This window comes from Ailuropoda melanoleuca, chromosome 6, assembly GCF_002007445.2.
Source record: "Ailuropoda melanoleuca isolate Jingjing chromosome 6, ASM200744v2, whole genome shotgun sequence".
NCBI lineage: Eukaryota > Metazoa > Chordata > Mammalia > Carnivora > Ursidae > Ailuropoda > Ailuropoda melanoleuca.
Window position 1 is genome coordinate 120,708,318 of NC_048223.1, and position 20,678 is coordinate 120,728,995.

At 51.7% G+C, this 20,678-nt stretch overlaps 1 protein-coding gene across 1 annotated transcript in view; it reads left to right on the forward strand.

Moving 5' to 3' along the window:
* The window catches only part of HTRA1 (HtrA serine peptidase 1), a 53,369-nt gene that overhangs the window by 22,167 nt on the left and 10,524 nt on the right, over nucleotides 1-20,678 (forward strand). Inside the window, exons 2-3 of the mRNA XM_034663385.1 lie at nucleotides 5,255-5,354; nucleotides 5,748-5,952. Of these exons, the coding sequence (XP_034519276.1) occupies nucleotides 5,255-5,354; nucleotides 5,748-5,952 (305 nt within the window). The remainder of the gene's footprint in view (nucleotides 1-5,254; nucleotides 5,355-5,747; nucleotides 5,953-20,678) is intronic.

Sequence of the window (20,678 nt, forward strand, 5' to 3'; positions counted from 1 at the left end):
CCAAGAGTGGACACTCAACTGACTGAGCCACCCAGGCACCCAATGTTAAACCTTATTTATCCTTTCCTGGAATAAACCCCACCTGGTCACGATATATTATTCTTTTTGTTAAATTGTTAAGTTCTTTTTTTTCCCCCTAAATTGCTGAGTTCTGTTTGCTAAACATTTTAAGGACATTTGGTGTGTGTTCATGTTGGATATTTGTCTGTAGTTTTCTTATAATGTCTTTTGTCTGGCTTTTATGTTAGAGTAATGCTGGGTTCATAAAATAAGTTGGGCAGTGTTTTCCCTATTCTATTTTTGGGAAGAGTTTGTGAAGTATTAGAACTTTTTCTTTCTTAAGTGTTTGGTAGAATTCACTCATGAAGTCATGAGCCTGAAACTTTCTTTGTGGAAAGGTTTTTAACTGCAAAAACAATTTCTTATTCGGGTTATCTATGTCTTCTTGAATGAGCTTTGGTAAATTATGTCTTTTAAAGAAGTCTGTCCATTTCATCTAAGCTGTAGAATTTATGTGCAGAAATCTGTCCAGAATATTTCCATATCATACCTTTAATGTCTGTAGGCTCTATAGTGATGCTTCCTTTTTGATTCAAGATGTTGGTCATTTTATCTTTTCTGGTTTTTTTTCATTAATCAGGAATGTAAAAAACACCTTACCTCCATCTTTCTGAATTCTGAATCACCAGCTTTCTGTAAATGGTGGGCTGTTACTGAACTTCAGTCAATTCCAGCTTTCTGTACAATAATGGAGCGATTAGAACTGTTAGAAGGTCCGGCCTTGACCCTGCATGAGGCTTCCCATTTTCATTACCTTCTGCCACATTGCTTTGGCCTACAAGGCCCTCACTATATAGAGGGAGTTATATTTGTCTTCTGGTGCAGTTCGGTGGCTCCTTGTGAGTTTGAGGGTACAGATGGGCTGCAGTTCAGGTTAGATTATCCTGTTGACCCAGCTCCCTCTTTCCCTTCTGCAGTGGCTGTGGGTTAGCCTTGTACACAGGGGAGCACAGGTAAACAGCAAAGCCAGAAAAATTGGCCTGCCACCCAGCCTCCCCTTGATCTCTGCCTCTGCAGGGGTGGCCATGATGGTCCTGTTAGGAGGAGTTTCCAGGACCTACACAAATTTGCCAAAGTAGGGAGAGGAGTTCTCTCCCTGCTGTACCACTGGGGTGTGTCACGCTCACACCTGTCCAGAGCTGCCTACTGAGAAGCACCTTTATCTATTCTCTTTTTATTTTTAATTTTAAACTGTATGCCATGAGTTGGCCAAGCACATTATATAGAGTAACTCATAAAATCAGCATCAAAACCACTTTGAGGAAGGTGTTACTGTCATCACATTTTATGGACAAGGGGATAACTCTTGGAGGACTGAGGTGACATACTAAAGTCACACAGCAGGTAAGTGTTGTGCGGAATGTCACACTCTGATCTGTCTGAGACCATGCCTGTGCTCTTAGCCATTTGCCCCATACTGAGTGGCCTGGACACTCCAACCCTCCTTCCGTCTGCATCACTTAGACACTGGGTCGTGGCAGAGCCAGCCTGGGTCCACCTCTGGGGATTCTCCACCTCGGTTGACCCCTCTGGAAGGAAGACAGTTGGCTGGCCATTGAGATCAGAGCAAATGGAGGCAGCCAGGGATTGTGAAGACCAGGGGGCAGTGGCAGCCTCCTCTAGTTTGATGGACAACCTTTCACATGGAGCGGGACTCTGACACGGAGCCATGCTGCTCTTAGAGACACGTTTATTGCTCGTTCTGAAATAGCCTTTTGAGAAGCCAAACACTTCTTCTTTGGTTTGACGTCTTGCCCATGTTTGAACAATTAGTTGGTGTTACTTATGTTCATTGTTTCTGCTCTATTTCATTTTCCCGTTGCTGCTGGTCCACTCAGTGATGGTAATGGAGGTCACTGGTTGCTTTTTCATCTAAGCCACACAATTAAGGCTTGTCAGTTGGGCTTTGCATTATGGTCTGTCCTCCCACTTCTCCTTTCTGTTTACTCATCTGCAGAGTTTGGAGAGTCCTGTGCCCAGTCTCAAATTCCACAAGCTCTTTATCTTGCTGCAGCTTGTTGGGGTGAGGGGGAGAGAGGGCATTAGATCATAGAATGCTGGAGCTGGACAGGTTGGACTTTGCAGCTCATTCTAGAGGCACCTGGCCCCATTTTACAGATGGGGAAATGGAGGCCACCCAGCAGACAGGATGGGACCTGGGCCTTCTGGTGCCCAGGCCGGTGTCCTCCCTGCTCTCCATCTTGCTTTCCCCGGGAGCACAGTTCCTGGAGCCTGTCTCGCTAGTTTGTGTGAGAAAGCAAGTGGTTCTCCCATTAGCTGGAAAAACCCATGTTCCTTTTTATTCCTGCTGTGGGCAAATTCTCCCATGCCTGCTTTGGGAAGTCAGAAAGAGGAAGTGAGTTAACGAGTCCCAGTGGCAAGACCCTGGTGATTGCCCTACTTGGGAGGGCCTCTGCAACTCCACGCTGCCCTGCGGGGTGCTGGCCTTTGGGCGTTAAACCGTCTTTTGGTCTTTCCCGGGAAGCTGGTCTGAGGAAGCCCAGATGCGTGTGTTTACAGCTGTCTCTGGGTGATGTTTGCCAGGTTCTGTGGCCAGAAGGAATGTTTCTATCCCCTTCTTTATAGCTCCCTTCGGAGCACTTGGGGAGACAGACCAGTAGCAACTACCTAGAAACCTGGGAGGGCGGCAGATAGTGTGGGGCTAAGATTAAGAGGAAAAGTTGTAGACCTGCCCAGATTTTCCCATCATTTCTTCCCTCTATTAAGAAAATTTAGGGTCTATGAGAAGTTATTGAGGGTCTGTGAGCCTCAATTTCCCTAAATATAATACGAGCCCAATATCTGATTTTCCTCATCCTTAGGGAGGGGGGAAATAAAAATAGGTGCCATATGAAAGGGCTTTGAAAGCAAAAACAATAAAATGATGCTACCGTGAACTTGTTGAATTAGTTTTCCTTGCCTAATAGGTGCAGATCTTTTTCTGACCTTAGAAAATCATGCTCTGCAGAAAGAGAGGGATTCCACCCCTGAAGTAAAGCAGTTCAGAGCCCAGTAGCCAGGGCAGGGAGGGGCCCTGTGCTTGTCGATGGTCTCTCACTTCCCAGAGGGAAGGCTTGGGAGAGGCAAGTTCATCCCCTAGATGTCCTGGGGCCCAGTGGTATGGGTCGCATGGCTGATGTCTCTGGTGGGGACACACAGCCGTGGCAGGGACCAAGGAAACAGTCTGGACAGATGCTGTGGGGCCGCCAGGGAAGCCTGTGGATATGCAGCTCTGAGGGCCACCCAGGACTTGAAAGGGTCCCAGCTTTGACGGTCGGCCCTGAGCCCGGGCAGTGGCTGCAGCCCTCCCTCCTAGGGGTGTGAGTCTCTGTGTGGATGGGAGTGTGTGTAGGTGTGTGTATGAGTGTGGGTGTGTGCAGCTGTGGTTGGGTGTGAGTGCATGTACATGTGTGTAAGAGTATGCATATGTGAGTCTGTGTGTGTGTGCACATGCATGTGCGTGGGTGTGTATGTGAGCCGGTGAGTGTGAGAGTATATATATGCACGTGTATGTGTGTAGGAGATGGAGTCTGTATGTGTGAGTGGGTCAGTGTGAGTATGCACATGTGTATACGTGTGCGTGTGCATGCTCACAGCTGAGAGTGTAAGTGTGGGTGTGGGTTTGTGCTCCTGCGAGTGTGTGTTTGTGTGCACCTCTGTGCATGTGTGTTGGGGGTGGGGAACACAGGCCCTTAGGTGAATTAAGGGGCAGTGTCGTAGGCCAGTGGTTTCTTTTTAAACTGCAAAGTCGTGTTGTGAATCCCTCTGAGTGAGCTGTGACAGGGAGTGACAGGTGTGGGGGACAGATCAGGGCTCCTTAGACCACCTGTGGTGAAGGAACAGATCTCTTTTCCTGTATTTCCTATCCATTATGGATCAATTAAAATATGCTAAAAATGAATGCCTACCAAAATGTCATAAGAAAGACACAAAATATAAGCCCCAATTTAAATTTTTTCGATGCAATGGACAGAAGATTACTCTCTCAAATTGCTCTAAAGGTTTCTGAAAGCTGCCTGCCTGTGTCTGCAGAGGACCAAGGGGTAGCTGGCAGAGCCTCTGGTCCCTGGAGCCTGCTTTGTGTAGCATAAGGCTAGGCGACTGGCCCAAGGGCAGTGACTGGTCCAAGGGAGACAAGGAGAGCAAAAGGAAGGGGTGTGTGCGTTCCTTGCTGCAGACCAGGCTAGAACCCCTCTAGCCTGTGAGGGCGCAGACAGATGTGTTGAGGGATATCAGCAGGTGGCACGGATTTGGGGCCAGGGTGGCAGGCTCGGGTTGCACTTCCTGGGGCCACACTGGCCCCTGCCACCACCCGTGCCAACAGAATGGGTGTCCTGGGACCTGAGTCTCCAGTAGCTCATTTCTGAACCAGATGCCACGGTGTGTGCATCTGCTTGGTGGAAACCAATTTTTGGCCTTGCTGGTTGAGAGCCCTCCATTGGGATGTGGGTTGACTTTGTCTGAAAGTAACTTTGAAATGGGGGTTCGCTAATTATATGTGTATATGTTTGTATAGAAATTATGGTCATTTGATTTCTCTCTCTTTCTCCCCCCCCCAATGGTATCAAGGCACCTCTTGTGCCTTCTGGCCTGGGATGTCCCCGGGGATAGGAATAAACAAGTCGTAGTGGAAAACTGCTCTGGGGACAGACGGTGGCCTCTGTTCACCTTGTGGGATCAGTGGGAAGACGGGATCCCTTTCTTTGCCTTAATGCTTCTTCAGTCTGTACCGTCTAGGGGGCATCTCCTCTAAAGCAACCCCAGCCCTCCCCTCGGTGGTGGTGGCGGTGGTGGCGGCGGCATGTTGGGAGCGGCTGCTTCTCTGTGGCACTGTGGGAACTGGCAGGGGCGTGGCGGAGGGTGGTGCCGTGGCTGTGACCGTGACCCCTTGCCCCACCCCCTTTGCAGAGGACCCACTAGGTATCAGCTGGTGCCTCTGGCTCAGTATTTTTGCAACGAAACCATTGGAAGGAAAGAAGCAGAGCGTGGGTGTCACCTCTTACCTGAGTGGGTGTTCCCTTGAGAGCCCCGAGGACCTTTGCCGCGGGGCACAGGTCTGGGGTCTTGTCCTCACTTGTCCAGGGTTCCAGAGATCCGGGTGTGTATTTTGGCTTCTTCTCACCCGTGCCTGTCTCAGGAGACCAGAGCACAGAGCATAATGTCTTGACATGTCCTGTCTTCGCTTTATTCTCAGGGCAGGAAGACCCCAACAGTTTGCGCCACAAATACAATTTCATCGCCGACGTGGTGGAGAAGATCGCTCCTGCCGTGGTCCACATCGAGTTGTTTCGCAAGTAAAGACGGCCTCTTGTTTCCCCACGGTCCCTGTGGGGCTGTCCCTGGGGCACTTGGAAGTGTCCAAGAGCCACTGAATATGTTCCTACGGGAAGATAACTCTTCCCCCTTAGTACGCTTTCCCTTTAGACTGTTGGAACATACATTCTTGACCCTTCTAGATGATTTTAGAACTTCTAGCTCTGAAGAGAGTCCCTAAGAATATTTTGTAAGTGGAATTTTTCGATGCTTGCTAAGATCGGTAGCCTTCCATTGTTTTTAGTGTTAAATAGACCCGACGTGTCAAGTAAACGCCTAGATGCGTGTTGCTGTTACAAAGCCAATGAATCAGTGTGTGGAAGAGTTGATCTGAAGGTATTGCAGGCTTAACTGGGTTCTTCTCTGGGTTCTAGGCTTCCTTTCTCTAAGAGGGAGGTGCCGGTATCCAGTGGGTCTGGCTTTATTGTGTCCGAAGATGGACTGATTGTGACAAACGCCCACGTGGTGACCAACAAGCATCGGGTCAAGGTCGAGCTGAAGAACGGTGCCACCTACGAAGCCAAAATCAAGGACGTGGACGAGAAGGCAGACATTGCCCTTATCAAAATTGACCACGAGGTACGTGTGCTCCCTCCGGAAGACCTGAGTTCCCAGGTGGCAAAGCTCGGAGAAGTCTGGGGCCCCAGAGCACCCCGATTTCCTGAGAACCAGTCAAGCCTGGACCCCAGCAGAGCATTTAAGAGATACTGGGTGTGGCCTGTGGTGGGGGAAAGTGGGGGGAGCTCATGGAAGCTTCTTTAATAAGCAGACTATAAGATCAGAGTTTTCAAAATAGAAGCTTACATTTTTATAAAAGAAAGCAATAGGTTTATAAAGAAATTCGTAGGTAAGCAGTGAATATTGAGTCTCCCATTTCTGAGGCAACTCTTGTTCATTTGTGTTCGTTTTTGTTCATTTGTGCATTTCATGGGTTCAGAAACAAACCAGGTCTCCCAAATTGGGTTTTTGCAGGGTTACTGGATGTATGCGTGTGGTTTTTTTTTGTTTTTTTGTTTTATTAAGATTTATCTATCATTTGAGAGAGGTGGGGGAGGCAGAGGGAGAGGGAAAGAGAGAAGCCCAAGCAGATCCCCCACTGAGCAGAGAGCCACTCGCAGGGCTCAATCCCACGACCCGATCATGACCTGAGCTGAAACCACGAGTTGGACGCTTAACTAGCTGAGCCACCCAGGCGCCCCTCTAGTTGTGTTTTAAAACAATCCTCCATTCTTAAAAATGTTTCGGAAACCTTGAATTAAAGCAAAGCTAATGGATTTCTTTCTTACAGAACTTCTCAAAACTTGTAATGTGCTAATGCACACAGGGGTCTCCCACAAAGGGTGTGCACTCCAAATGATAATCGTCTGAGCTTAGAACTTTTTTTTTTTGGCAAAACTGAGACATAGTGAGTTCAATCTGGGAAATGCTGTGTTTGAAAATGGTTTGCTTTCTATTTAAATATTCTCCTTGCAGTCATTTTGGCTCTGTTGGATTTATTTAGTGAAGGCTTCGGATCTGAAATTAAATCCAATTCTTACTAGACCGTCCACAATTTCCACTTGTTGGTATATGTGGATGGAGGAGGTTTGGTCTGCAGTGAGATTGCATTTTTTGGTTTCTTCATGCCCTTGTCATTCCTTCCTGTGCAAGGAAGGAAGACTCCCGGTAGGCTGGAGTCTTCTTGTTGGTGCAGGAAAAGATCCTAGACTGAGAGCCACCCGGGGTCTTCTGACCCAGCTCTTCGCGTACTCTTGCCTGGATGTGGGCTGTGAAGGCAGACCAGTGTAGTATCCCACGGGCTGTTTTCCGTCTGTGTGCTGTTCATCAGGACAGAAACAGGCTCCGCAGTGGGTGTAGGAAACTGGCCTTTAGTGAGGTCTCAATCGGATATCATTTCTATTAGGTAACTGTGGAATTTCTAGCAACAGCTATCTTTGAAAATGTGTTTATTGGTCACGACATAATCATAATGACTTCTGCTTGATGAGCTCCAATGCTGATCCAGCCTCTGCTTTCATTTGTAACTTCCACCTAATCAGCAACATAGCTGTATCATCCGCATTTTACGGAGGACGAAACAGGGGCTCAGAGAGCTTAAGTAACCTGCCCGAAGTCACACAGCCGTGCTCCGGGGAAACTAACCTTCTAAGCCAAGCCAGGCTGCTGACCCCAAGTACCCCAGGCCAGGGCCCTCGCTGGAGGGATGGAACCTGGCCTTCTGGTGGGATGAGATGGCTGGACTTTAAATAGCCCCCGGGAGGGCTGGTGCTTGCCTGTTTAGGAACATGCCGCTAGAAAGGTGTCCAGGATGTGGTAGTCTCACCGGAAGGAGGCTAGCCAGAATAGCACATCCTGTGGCCACATGCAGGACTTTTCAGCTCCCCCCCAGGCCCTGGAAGGCAGCCAGCAGCGGGGCTCTCTGCAGGCAGGGTGCTGGCCCGGATGCTGCGTGAGCCGCTGCCACTGAGTAATTCTGTGTTTGGAATGCGTGGGCACGTAATGTGCCTCTGGCCAGGGGGAGATTCTTTTCAGATTTTGAGCCAAGGTGGAGACTGTATCCTTGTGTCATCCCCGACATGTCCAGGCAGGATGTGAAAGATCTCAACGGACCGGCTTCACCGTGTTCCTGACCTGGCCCTTGCTGTCCCCAGGAGTCCAGCCCAGTGCCGGCAGGACCGTATTTGAGGGGTGTTTCTAGCTCAAGAAAAAAATGCTTAACATTTAAAAGTTGAACTAAATGTGGCTTTTCAAAAAGGAATCGGAAATGAATGGATATTAAATTGCAGACACCCACACAAGGGACGGGTTTCCACTGACTAAACTGCTTTTTTTTGCTGATAGTAGTTGGAAGTGGGGAGAGTAAAACCATCTCTTCCAGCTCTTTCCCTTTTGTTCCCTTAGTTTGATGATTGATTATTTAGGAGGGGGCGGAGACGGGCTTGGAATGAGGCTCGGTTTGGGAAGAGCCTCTCCTCCCAGCAAATCCAAATCCGCCCGAGCACACGGTTTAATAAACTGCAGGCTGTGGACGGGCTGTGAGCTGGCCTTGTGTTGGGTCACTCTCAGGAACAGCGAAAGGCAAGAAACCGTGGGGGAGAACTCAGAGCAGGCAGAATAGAACCGACACAAATTGGGCCTGAGGATCGAAAATCATTCCAAACGGTGCCTTGCCACGTGAGGCTGTGGCCCAGGCTTCCCGGACTGTTTTCTAATAACCCAAGAAAATTGATGGGACCGCCTGCCGTGTCCATGAGCTCAGTGGCTAACTTGGTGGCTCCCAGCCTGGGCCCGTNGGCCCCTTCCCCCCCCCCCCCCAATCAGGATTTCATTTGCAGGCTCTGCGTTACTTCAACAGCTATTGTCCTTCCCGAGTGTGGTGTTCTTGACACTTTTTTAAAAAAAGATTCTTTTTTAATAAATTTATTTACTTTAGAAAGAGAGAGAGAGCATACATGCAAGTGGGGGGCGGGGCAGTGGGAGGAGGACACAGAGAAAGAAGCAGATTCCCCACTGAGCACACAGTCTGACTCGGGGCTCGATCCCAGGTCCCTGAGATGGTGACCTGTACTGAAATCAGGGTTGGATGCTTAACCAACTGAGCCACCCAGGCACCTCTCAACGCTGTTAAGGAATAGAAATTACCGTGGAGACCTGTTGTCCTGTCCTGTTGTTATCCAGCGCACCCCCCCCCACCTCCTGGGAACAGCAGCTAGCATTTCCTTTGGGGGCTACGTGTCCCCCATGGGACAGTCTTGGTGGGACCAGCAGTCACGGTGCCCCACCCTCCGGGGCCAGGGGATGGACACAAGACCCGTATATCAAGCAGACCCTCCCCTCGGAGGAGCAGCTGGGTGGGGGTCATCCTCACAAACACTGGTGGGCAATGATGGTAGAGCCCCTGCTGCTGAGCTCCCCCGCCCCACCCCCCCGGGACACTGAGTTCCCGCCCTTTCTGTCCAGCTCTACTTTTCTTTCCATTCTTGGAACTCCCCTCGCATCTCCAGTGAACCCCCCTTGGCTTGAGATTGCCAGCGACATGTCTGGGCTTGTGACCAAAGCACTCTGTTTTTGCTCCTCGCTGCTGAGAAGACACATGTGCACTCACTTTCCTGCTGAGTTTTGAGACTGGAGAGCGTTCAGAAGAAGGCTGGCCAGCAGGGCGGCCTGGTCTGTCCTCCTGCCCCCCACCCCCGAAGCTGGGGGAAGAAGGTGCCCCCCCTGCAGGCCCGTCCCCTCCAACCACAGCCCATTCTCTACTTCTGTCCTAGGATTTGCACCTCCTCTTTCCTGGGGCTAGCGTCGCATCTGGGGGGGAGGGACTCCCAGCTGCAGGCAGGAGGGGACAGTGTGTATGCAAACATTTTAATAGAAAGCAGCTTTGAGGGCAGACTAGTTCAGCCTCAGATACAAACTGTTTCCAAATGTGTTCAACATGACACGGGCCGTGTTTGCAGAACATTTAACAATTTTATCCAGAGGCAGCATTTTTTGTCTGTGCAGTTTTTCCCTGAGAAGTTCAGAAAGAGAGGGCAAGGGAGAGGGGCAGAGAAGGAGAGGGGTGGCTATGGAGGGAGAGGTACAAGGAGAGCAATTTGGTCTCTCTAGGCCCGACTCCAGGGCAGAAATACAGGGGGGATGTTCAAGGGGGTAAGGGGGGGAAAGTACTCTTGTTACCGCGGTTTTCTAGCTGTTGGTGAGGAAGCGCCCGGAGTTCGGACCATGTGCTGTCTACCCTTGACACAGTTCCCGCTATTCTCACACAGAGAGCTTAGCTCCTTTCCCAGGGCCTCGGGGGCCTGGCCTGATGGGGCGCCTCCCCCACTCCAGCCTTACCTCCTCCTTCCGCCCCTCACCCACTCTGCCTGGCCACCCCTCCTCTCTTGCCTCCCACCCAGGGCTTCTTTCCTGGGGGTCTTGGCCATGGCTCCCCACGGTGTCTCCAGAGCTGACCTTCCCATCCTTCGGGCCCCCCACTAAATTCTGCCCTAGACAGCCCTTCCCCAATCCGCTACCCAAGGCGGCTCCCCACATCCCAACCCCAGACAGTCACATTTCACTCTGCTCATGTCCTTAGTTAGCATCGTTGACTGTCATCTTATTTGCCGCTTTCAATTGGCCCTGCGGGGGTGTGAAGGACACACCGGTCTTAGGCACTTGTCAGGGGGTCGGCGCGGGACAGCAGGGTCCCAGGACGAGTCCAAGTGCCCTCTGCTTGCTGCTCCGAGGCCCGGCAGAGCGGGCTGGCCCGGGGCCCGTTGTCTGCTGAGGGCGTGATGGCACTGCGGGCGGGCCACCACTCTACCTCCTCCCCGCACCCCTCAGCCAGGGCTCACCCCATCCCGGGGGCCGTCCGGTTTGGACGGACACCTGGCTTCGCCGGGGCTCCAGGAGCTCTGTGGTCTCGGGTAACTCAGAGCGCAGCCCAGGCAGTGAGGTTTCCTGTGGGCCCTGCCCGCTGACGCCAGCCACCGGGGAAGTGTGTGCAAGCCGCCAGGTTGAGGCCTGTGAGATGTTTTTATTCCCTCGCCCTCAGGCCTGTGTCCATCCCCGGCCACCTTCGGGCCCCTTGCCACCTACAGGCCAGACCCGTTTGAAGTGGCTGAAGAGGAAGACTCCTGGGCAGGGGGCTGCTTTGTTTGCAGAGGGTCCTTTTACTGCTGAGTGGCCACTGGGGCAGGAAGAGGCGCCAGCTCTGATCCGTGAAGCTCAGGACAGGGGTCACTATGGGCTGGGGGAGGGGGTGTTGGTGTGGGGGAGCCCTGGGCCTTCCAAGCACAGGTCCCAGCCGCTGCTCAACAGCGTCTGTCTTCTCCAGGCCTGTGTCTCAAGCTCTGGCCCGGTGTGGGGTGACTCTGCCCCGGGTCCTCCGAGAGGAGGGTCCAGGTGGCCCGGGACGGTGGCAAGGGCCGGGGGTGGTGCGGTGCTCGGCGTGACTCACAGCAGCCCGCCGGCCAGTTCTCCTTAGGCAACCTGATTGTCGGAAGGCGCTGACTCAGCCGCGTGAGCTATCCAAGAGTGAATCAGATAACGCAGAGGCTGTGCTGGAATGGCCTCGCATCTTCTGGAGTCTGTCACTCATCCTCGTAAAGCAGCTGGGAGCCCGGGCAGTGGATCGCACTGCCATAGTTACCCCCTTATTTTGTTTCTGTGTTTTTCCATTTTGGATTCTTTTCCCCAGTCCCTCTGTACGGATTGTTTTGTGGTCTCGCTGCCTCTGTCGCAGAGCTTAGAGGGCTGCCTGCCGTCGCCTTTGCTGAGGATGCCACGGCCCCTGTTGATGTTACAAGGCTTCTGTTACCGTATTGATTTTTACCATTCGGAGGGGGTGGGAATCAATATTTCATTAGGTAATGTAAACCCAGGCAGCGAAGTGGGGGCCGGCCCTCATTCCTCTGCACCGCCTTTGTCCAGAGGCCGATGGGGACGTGGCTTCTTCCGTTCTGATTGCAGCTCCGTTTGGAATGTGAAAATGTTTCAGTTCCCCCAACTATCAAAACTGGAGCCCTTGTGTGTTCTCTGGCCCCGGTTCAAGAACTTAGTTGATTGTTAAGGAAATTCTTTGGCTATGTTTTTCTCTTAATATGGTAATGCCTTTTTTCACGTTGGCTCTCTGTCTTCAGGGAATTGGATTAAGACTATTATTTATGGTTCTGACAAAGCAGTTCCCAGGTTGTTGGGACTGAATTGGTAGGTGCCCCATCCGGACTGTCTCTTGTCTCCTTTGCTGAGTGGGGAGAGGGGACTTAGAGACATACGCTGCTTCCATTCGACAGTTTAGTGAGTATGTAACGATGTGTGAGAGTCCAGGGCTGGCCAACTGCGGCTTGCAGGCCAAATCCGGCCCTCCGTCTGCTTTTGTAAGTAAAGTTTTATTGCAACACAGCCATGCCCATGATTTAGAGTCTGTGGCTGCTTTTGCCCTGTATCAGCAGAGCTGAGTCGTTAGGATGGAGACCACATGGCCCATGAAGCCGAAAGTACTTACTTTCTGGCCTTTCACAGACGATGTGGGCCAACCCCAGGGCGAGACAATTAACACCTTGCCCTAGAGGAGCTGAGTGCGCTGGAGGCCAAGGACGCTTGTACGACCCAAGCGCTTGGTGACCAAAGGGGAGAGCACAGAGAGGCTGATTTCATTTGCTCTTTTTCTCGGGGCGGGTGTGTATGTGTGTGTGCGTGCACACATGTGCTCAAATTGTGTTTCTTTGCTGCTGCCGCTGCTTTGCTTTTGCTGGATTAAGCAGAGAAACCTTATGTTTGCTCATTTCTCTGCGTTATCAGTAGAATTCCAAGATGTTTTGAAAATGATTATGCAGTTTCAAATCCGAAAGATCTTTTAAGGTCTGCTTTGTTCATTTTCTTTGTTCATTCTCTTTGATAGCTCTTTATTCGTTCATGGATTCTGTAAGTATTTCCTGAGCATCTGTCTTGGCCCAACACAGTGTTAGGTGCTGAGTGTGTATGAGCCATGCACGAGAGCCGTGGGACTCCGTGATGAGAGTCTAGGATGGGAAACAGGAGAAGTGGGATAAATACGGCAACGAGTGCAGAAAAGGAACGAACAGAGAAGGTAGAAGGCACTGGGGGCTGGGGAGGCCTCTGCAGTTAGTCTAGGCGGGGAAGCTCATGTTTGGGGGGACAGGAAGGACAGGAAAGACAGGTAGAGCCAACCTAGGGGAAGATTAGGGCACAAGCCTGGAGGACCTGGACCTTGGACCAAGTGCAAACTTATTTCTCAGTGAGTTTATTAGAGCCCTTCAGAACCCAAGCCAACGTTTCTGGTTAGCTGGCGTCTCTGCATCTTGTCTACATTTCTTATTGGCCTTGTTCTTGGGGATTCCTGGTCATACTCTAGAAAGCTCTGGTTTTTTATGTAGTCAATCTCCTCAGAGTCTGAAGGTGCAAAGGCTTTGTAATGAACTGGTTACCTCTTTTCATAGCAGTTTAGATGCAGTTTCCCAAAACTGGTTTCCTAAAGTCATCATCACCACCTTCTATGGTGAGGAAGAAATAAGACATTCTGGTGAATCGAGGACTGATTATTTAATACACACGCTAATTAATGAGTCACTTTTGTTATTTAAGGCACCAGAATCTGATAAAGAGAGTGTGTGACTCATGGTATTTCCCTCTTTGCTTTGGCTACGGGGCAGCTCATAGAAACCATTGGTTTTGTGGTTAGAATATTCTCTATGACCCCATTTTATGCCATGAATATATGTTAATTAATGTATTATAATAGGCCCTGTGTCACTGACCATCTCAGATTATTTTTATGTTGAAGAGGTGGTACATTATACATCTGTAAAAAATTTTAAGCATAAATCTGAAAGGAAAGGTATATCCTGGGCTTCTCTGCATACAGGACAGCAGGGGCTCTAAGTGGTCACGGGGAGCGAGGAGCCAGTTCAGTTCAACAGACATGGGGTGGTTGCCGTAAGTAGTGCATTGAATCGACTGAAGAGAGACCACCCCTCCGCCCCGTCCCTGTGGGAAGGATCTTTTAAAGTCTGGTTTGTTCATGCTTTCATTTTCCACTTTCGTATGCATCGATTTGTTTTAATCAACATCTGTCGGCCAAAAACTCTTGGAGCAACATCCGTGAAGTTGAATTCACTGGATGAAAGCGGAGGGACCAGAGGGCCTGACGTATGCAAAGACCAGAGTTACGCTTGGTGGAGACAGTGATTCGCCTCCTCTGGGTGCCACAAATTTGGTACAGTTACTGGCCGCTGGGCTCCCGTATAGAACCGTTGACATTTTGTGGTTTGAACAACAAGAGTAAGGGAATTTTCAAAATGCCCGTGTTTCTTGATCCAGCTTGAAGGAGACTAAATATTATGGTGGGGTTTGTAAAGAGGGAGGATGAAAGTGGTTGTGTTTGCTCTTTCTCTTTCTTCTTGCGCACGATTGTGCTCCGTTCCTCTTTCTCTCTCGCCCGACTCCCCCACTTCTCCTGTCTCCCCCACCTGAGCCGTGGAACAGTCTTAGACGCTGATGCCTCGGCGGGCTCTTTTGCTTTTCCGCGGGAAGCTGGCAAGTTCTAGGGCTCTGCTTCTTGCTGGGTATGGGGGACGTGCTATTTCCTCCATCACATATTTTTAAAAGAAAATGAAAGGTTAGCATAACTGTTTCCAGAAAGCACGTTGAATCACTCAGTTGAGTCCCAGCCAGCTGCTGCCTTTGAAGCAAGCTTCAGCCGACACCCAGGACCAGCCTGGAAGCCCCAGCCCCTTGAAAACGAGCGTGCTGGGCGGCTGGCGGAGGCCATGGCTCCTGCGGATTCGGCAACAGGAAATATTTTTGTAACAGAAGCACTTTATACTTTCCAAGGAAGAAAAAGAAGTAGTCCGCTTGCCTCATTAGGCTAAAAAAAAAAAATTTTTTCCCCCCTTTAGCTTTATTGGTTTGTTTTATTGCCCTTCCCTGCAAGCTTTAGGAAAGGAGAGAGCACTGGAGTGGGCACTCGAGGCCTATTAGGCCAAACCCAGTGCGGCCCAAAGCTGCAAGACTGACAGGCCATTGCCGTCAGAGCCTCTCTAGCTGACTCCTGGCTGAGCCAGCATCTGGAGAATTCCAGTAGTCCCTTCTCCGCTTTTGGCCCGAGCTTGTGGGCTCATCTGAGCCCGTTGGCGGGGGTTGTATGAAAAGAGATTTATTAAGGACTGTGGTGCCTGCTTTGATCTCACCGATTGAACCATCGTCTGCTAATAGGTTTTTTGGAAATCAGCCAGGTCTTTTGGAAAGGACCCTAATCGTCAGAGCTGGGATGACCTTGGACATCACCAGCCTCAACATCCTTATTTTAGAAGTGATAAAACTGGGACTCAGAGAAGTCCATCAAGTGGCCCAAGGTCACAGAGTGAGTTACTACAGGACCAGATCCAAGCCCAGCTGTCCTGCTGCCCGGGACAGGGTGCTCCTGGGATCTGCGGAGGCTGAGGTGGCATCTGCGTGTGCCTGTGTGCGTGTGTGTGTGCATATGGTGTGTCTGTGATTTTTGTCTGAGTCTTTGCTTCTGCGGCACCCTTGGCTGCTGCTGGAGAAGCAGCCCGAAGCAAGCCATCCCCCAGGGACCTTACCCAGCACACACCCAGATTTTCTTCCTGGGGGCTCCAGGGGGTTGTGATTCACCTTCAGCACGAGTCCAGGCCCCAGGGAGAGTCTTCGAAGCGGGGGCGGGGGTGGCGCTGCACAGGCCTTCCTTCAGGCCCCAGCCCGGGCTTGTCTGAGGACCATTCAGGCTCCCAGCATCCAAAAGACAGCACGGCCCAGGCCCTCCCCCGGAGGACTCGTGCACTAGGCCTCCTCTGGCTGGTTTCTGTGCTGCTTGTCCTTCAACTCTCCAGCCACCTTGTTGGTTGTCATTTCTGCTGCCCTCACCCGCCGCTGTGCAAAGGTCCTGTGCTCTGAATGTTTGGGCAGCAGGTTGCGTAGGCTGGAGAGAAGAACACCTGGATTGGAGGCATGGGGAGGACTCCAGTCCTGGTACTGCCACCACCTAGCTGTGGGGACGTGGGCAGCAGAACAGGCAGGATGATCTGTCCCACCGAGTGGCTGTCTGTAAAGGCTGAGGGAACGACGGAGCAGGAGGCACGTAGGGCATGCGTACAAGGGGTGGCTTTGGCCAGGCTCTGCTTAGATCCCTTGTGTCGGGCACTGACCAACACAGATACTTAGTGTCCATCACTTTATTTGTTTATTTATTTATTTATTTAAGGATTTTATTTATTTATTAGAGAGAAAGCAAACACAAACAGGGAAGCGGCAGGCAGAGGAAGAAGCAGGCTCCCCGATAAGCAAGGAGCCCGATGTGGGACCCCATTCCAGGACCCTGGGATCATGACCTGGGCCGAAGGCAGACGCTTCACCGACGGAGCCACCTAGGCATCCCCCCCTTTTTTTTAAAGATTTATTTATTTTAGAGAGAGATTGACGGAGAGGGAGAGAGGGTCCTAAGCAGACTCCACACTGTGCACAGAGCCCTCTGTGGGGCTTGATCCCACGACCCTGAGATCATGACCTGAGCGTGGGACAGCCAACTGACTGTGCCAGCCAGGGGCCCTCATGACCATTACTGTTTTTCAAAGCAGATTTCTCCTCTTGCTCCCATCCCCACCCCCCAAAAACCTGCATGAAGGAGCATATTAGAGCCCTTCCCAAACAGAGTTCAGTATTAGGATTGCTGCTCTAAAATGACCCGTTTTCCCCTAAGCCTGGGTGGATGCTGATGGCCGTCTCCCTGTGGCCTTCCTCCACAGCGTCCACAGCAGACAGCCTTCCTCCTGCTGGTACAGCCCTGGTCCCTCCTCCCGTGACCTGCCTCCTAACACAGGCAAATCCTGGGGAGGCTAAGGCAGTCGTGGGGGCCATGTTCCCCTTGCCAAAGAGTGGTTTAGGGTCTGCAATTATGACTAGCTGCTGGCCGATGGAAGAAGGTGCTAGGCCCCAAATTCTTTGCTCTTTGAAAGAGACACACAGGGAAGAAAAGATCCTTTCACTTCCCCTGGGCATAGTCGTGTCTTTACATACAGCTGAAATGGAGGTGGCTTAAGTGGATCAGACAGAAGGAAAGATAGCCGTGAGTCTTTGAAGTGATTAGCCCTGGCGCTTCCCTGCCCTTGAACAGCTGGACATTTACTCCATTTTGAGTTGGGTTTTCTGTTACTTGCCGCTGGAAACACCCTCATTGATACGCCCAAATCGTTTTTAGTGTTGATCTATATTTAGCCCTTACGGAACATTCTGGACTGAGCTGACCATGGCAAGGGAGATTTGGACTTTGTCTCTTTTTACTGCCACGTGACTCCAACCCATCGGCCAGTAGGCCTGGGAGGCACGGATGGATTGATTGATCTTCTGTGTTCCCTGTGCCCAGCTCGTCGGAGACGCCCAGTGGACGCTTGTTGAGAAAGTTCTCTTTTATGTTGGTGGTGTTTCATGGGAGCAGTGCTGCCAGGCCTGCAGGTTGTTTGTTTGCTGTAATTAAATGAATGGGTGAGCCTTCTTTGATCATGCTATGCACCAGCCTCTTCCAAGTTTTAACATTAAATCTACCACACAATTAGTATCCTGCCTATGGCCAGTGTTCAGTAATTTAACACAAACATGGTAAGTCTGGAGTCCACATCCAGGACTTCAGATACCCTCACCTGGGCTGCTTCTCCATCGGCCTGGGTGGTAGTGGGCTGAACACCCGGGTGTTAGGGGGATTCACGTTTTCTTAAAGCCGCTCTCGGTGGTGGGGTGAGGACGTCCTTGAGCATTAGTGAGTCACCTTGCAGAAAGCCTCCCCGCCTCTCATGGGCGTGAGTGTGACCTTGAGAACTGGCAGCACGATGGACGCACCTCAAAGGACTTGGGCCAAACGCGAGCCCCATGCTCTCTGGGTAGGGCCCCCAAGGCTTCCTTCTCGGCTCCGCTATGGAGCCTGGGGGTTTTGCTTTGGTCATGTACGAGCTGTCCGGCCCCGCTGCTGTGGTGTGCACTCCCGATTTACAATTTCATGCCCCCGGTGGCTAGAGTCTGACACGGGAATGGGAGCCGCTTGCCCCCTTACTTCCTGCCAAGCGGAGGAGAGATGTGTGTGTTTTGCTTCAAAGGCCTACTGCGAGCCAGGCTCCACGGAGAGGGTGAGGTGTGGGAAGTGGCTGTCAGGAGAGGGGCTGGCTTCTCCGACAGGGCCTGTGGCGGGGGGCCACTTCAGAAGGAGACTCAGGCCGAGTGTCTGCTCCGGGAGCCTTGGGGCACCTTTGATGTGGGTGGCTTGAGAACCAGTCTTCAGATGGCACTGCGGGGTGACGGCAGGAGTGAGCGGACCGGTGCTTCCCATTTGCAGGTCAAGCCAGAGGGGTGGCTTGGCGCTCGCAGCTGTGTCTGCATTTCATCTCCCCCAGGCCCCCCGTGGAGCGTATGTCTAGACAGCTATGGAATAAAATGCTCAGTAGTTACCGAGTGGGAGTTTGGCCAGCCACAGGTATAGCTGCGTTGAGCAGACAGACCCGCAGTGAGGACTGAAGCTCCGAGGAGCCCCACTTGGATCTGGAACAGCCGGAGAGCCTGATGCTCGTGGGGCAGCAGCACCTGTGGGGAGCGGGGGACCACATGGCCCCAAAAAGGCATGTCAGCTTCCTGGAGAGCTGTAAGTCTGGCCTGACCCACGTATCCATCCCCTGTCACCCCCTTGCAAAGATTCTGCCTACGGTGAGATTCCAGGTTAACACGAGAGTTAGGAACCCTGTTATCTTCTTTAGCCGGGCTGCTCATTCTCTGGGAGGAGCCACCCCACGTCTGAGGCTCAGCTTCCACCTCTGTAAAATGGGGGTACGCCCGCCAACGCCCCTGGTGGCCATGAAAAGCTTTGTCCGCTGGAAGGTAGAAGGTGCATTCTTTTAACGTCAATCAAGGCCGCCTATTAAAAGCCCCGCCCCCTTGGGATGTGTCCGCTTGCTTTTCTCGGTCTACGATTGTCCTTCCTGACCTAGAAGATGCTGGAGGGAATAAAAGCTTATACAAGGCAGAGTTGATGTTGCCTATGGGTACCAACAGTGCAGGTTTGACTGGCCACCTGGGGTCCAGATGTCCCCGTTTTGTTCAAGTGAGGACTGCTTCTTGGGGAGACTCTGGGCTAGTATCCCTGGTGTCCACTTGTCCAAGCCCCTGTGGTCCCTCGAGTGTGACAACTTCACAGTGTGCTGGAGGTCCCGGGGCCTCCCCAGTGAGCGCAGCAGGGCAGCACGCAGGCCCCGGGGGCTCTCCCCTCGGCGGGGTGTCCCTCCTCTGTCCTCACAGCTTCCGCTGCCCTAGAAGTGTTTGCCTCCCTGTCTCGTCCTCTGGGCCTGAGCTTAGACTCGGAAAAGAAGAGCTCAGGGGGTGTCGTCTTTAGGCCCCTCTGCTTCTGAACCCCAAGAACTGGGAGCCTGCGTCTGCCCCCTTCCGAGGGGATGGAGGTGGAGGGCAGGGATAGAGGGTACATAAGGGCTAATTAGGATCTCCGTGATCCTGCCCCACGGAACTTTCTGACGTGGATTCCCAATTTGTGGCTGAGCTAATGTGGGCTGGGCCCACCTCTCTGTTTGAACTTGATCTCTTTGCCTTGAAGTTGGTGAAAAGCAACGGTGATCTCGGGCAGCCAGACGTACCCAGCCCCAGGAGCCTTCGCTGCCATGTTTCCCCTTGCCCAGCCCTGAAGGAGCAGCAGTGTCCCCAGCAGGCCTCCTCCAGAGTGGCCCACTGCACATCACCAGCCCTGCTCGCTCACCCACTGTGACTGTCGGATGAAATCATTGCTGGCAGGGGTGGCTGGCACGGGTCCAGGGTAAACAGGCCGAGCTGAGCTCGCTGGCGTGCCGCTGGACGCCGAGGAGCTCGGGGAGTGCAGGGCGGTAGGCCTGCCCCTTCCAGAGCAGCACCGGGCACTCTGGCCTCAGGTGACCCCAGGGGTCCCTGTTAGGGTAGCCCCGAGCCACCAGCCTTTTCCTGAGTGGAAGGCTGGGTAACATGGACTAGCTTGTGGGAGTTTAGTTGGTGGGGTCTGCACAGACCCCCATGCCAGCAACAATCACCAGCACGTAAGTGATGCTTACCTGTCCCACTAACATGGCGCCTCAACGAGCCAGGCGATAGTCCAGAGCTGTTCGGGTCTTGTCATCTCATTCTCACAAATGGCTCATGAGAGAGGTGTTCCATGGTATTCCCATTTTCCAGGTGAGAAAACTGAGGACCGGAGTGGTTGTAAACTCGGGCCAGATCTTTTTTTTTTTTAATTTTTTTTTTATTATATTATGTTAGTCACCATACAGTACATCCCTGGTTTCTGATGTAAAGTTCCATGATTCATTTTGCGTATAACACCCAGTGCACCATGCAATACGTGCCCTCCTTAATACCCATCACCAGCCTATCCCATTCCCCCATCCCCCTCCCCTCTGAAGCCCTCAGTTTGTTTCTCAGAGTCCATAGTCTCTCATGCTTCATTCCCCCTTCTGATTACCCCCCCTTTCTTTATCCCTTTCTTCCCCTACCGATCTTCCTAGTTCTTATGTTCCGTAGATGAGAGAAATCATGTGATAATTGTCTTTCTCTGCTTGACTTATGTCACTTAGCATTATCTCCTCCAGTGCCATCCATGTTGCAGCAAATGTTGAGAACTCGTTCTTTCTGATAGCTGAGTAATATTCCATTGTATATATGGACCACAGCTTCTTAATCCAGTCATCTGTTGAAGGGCATCTCGGCTCCTTCCACGATTTAGCTATTGTGGACAATGCTGCTATGAACATTGGGGTGCATATGGCCCTTCTCTT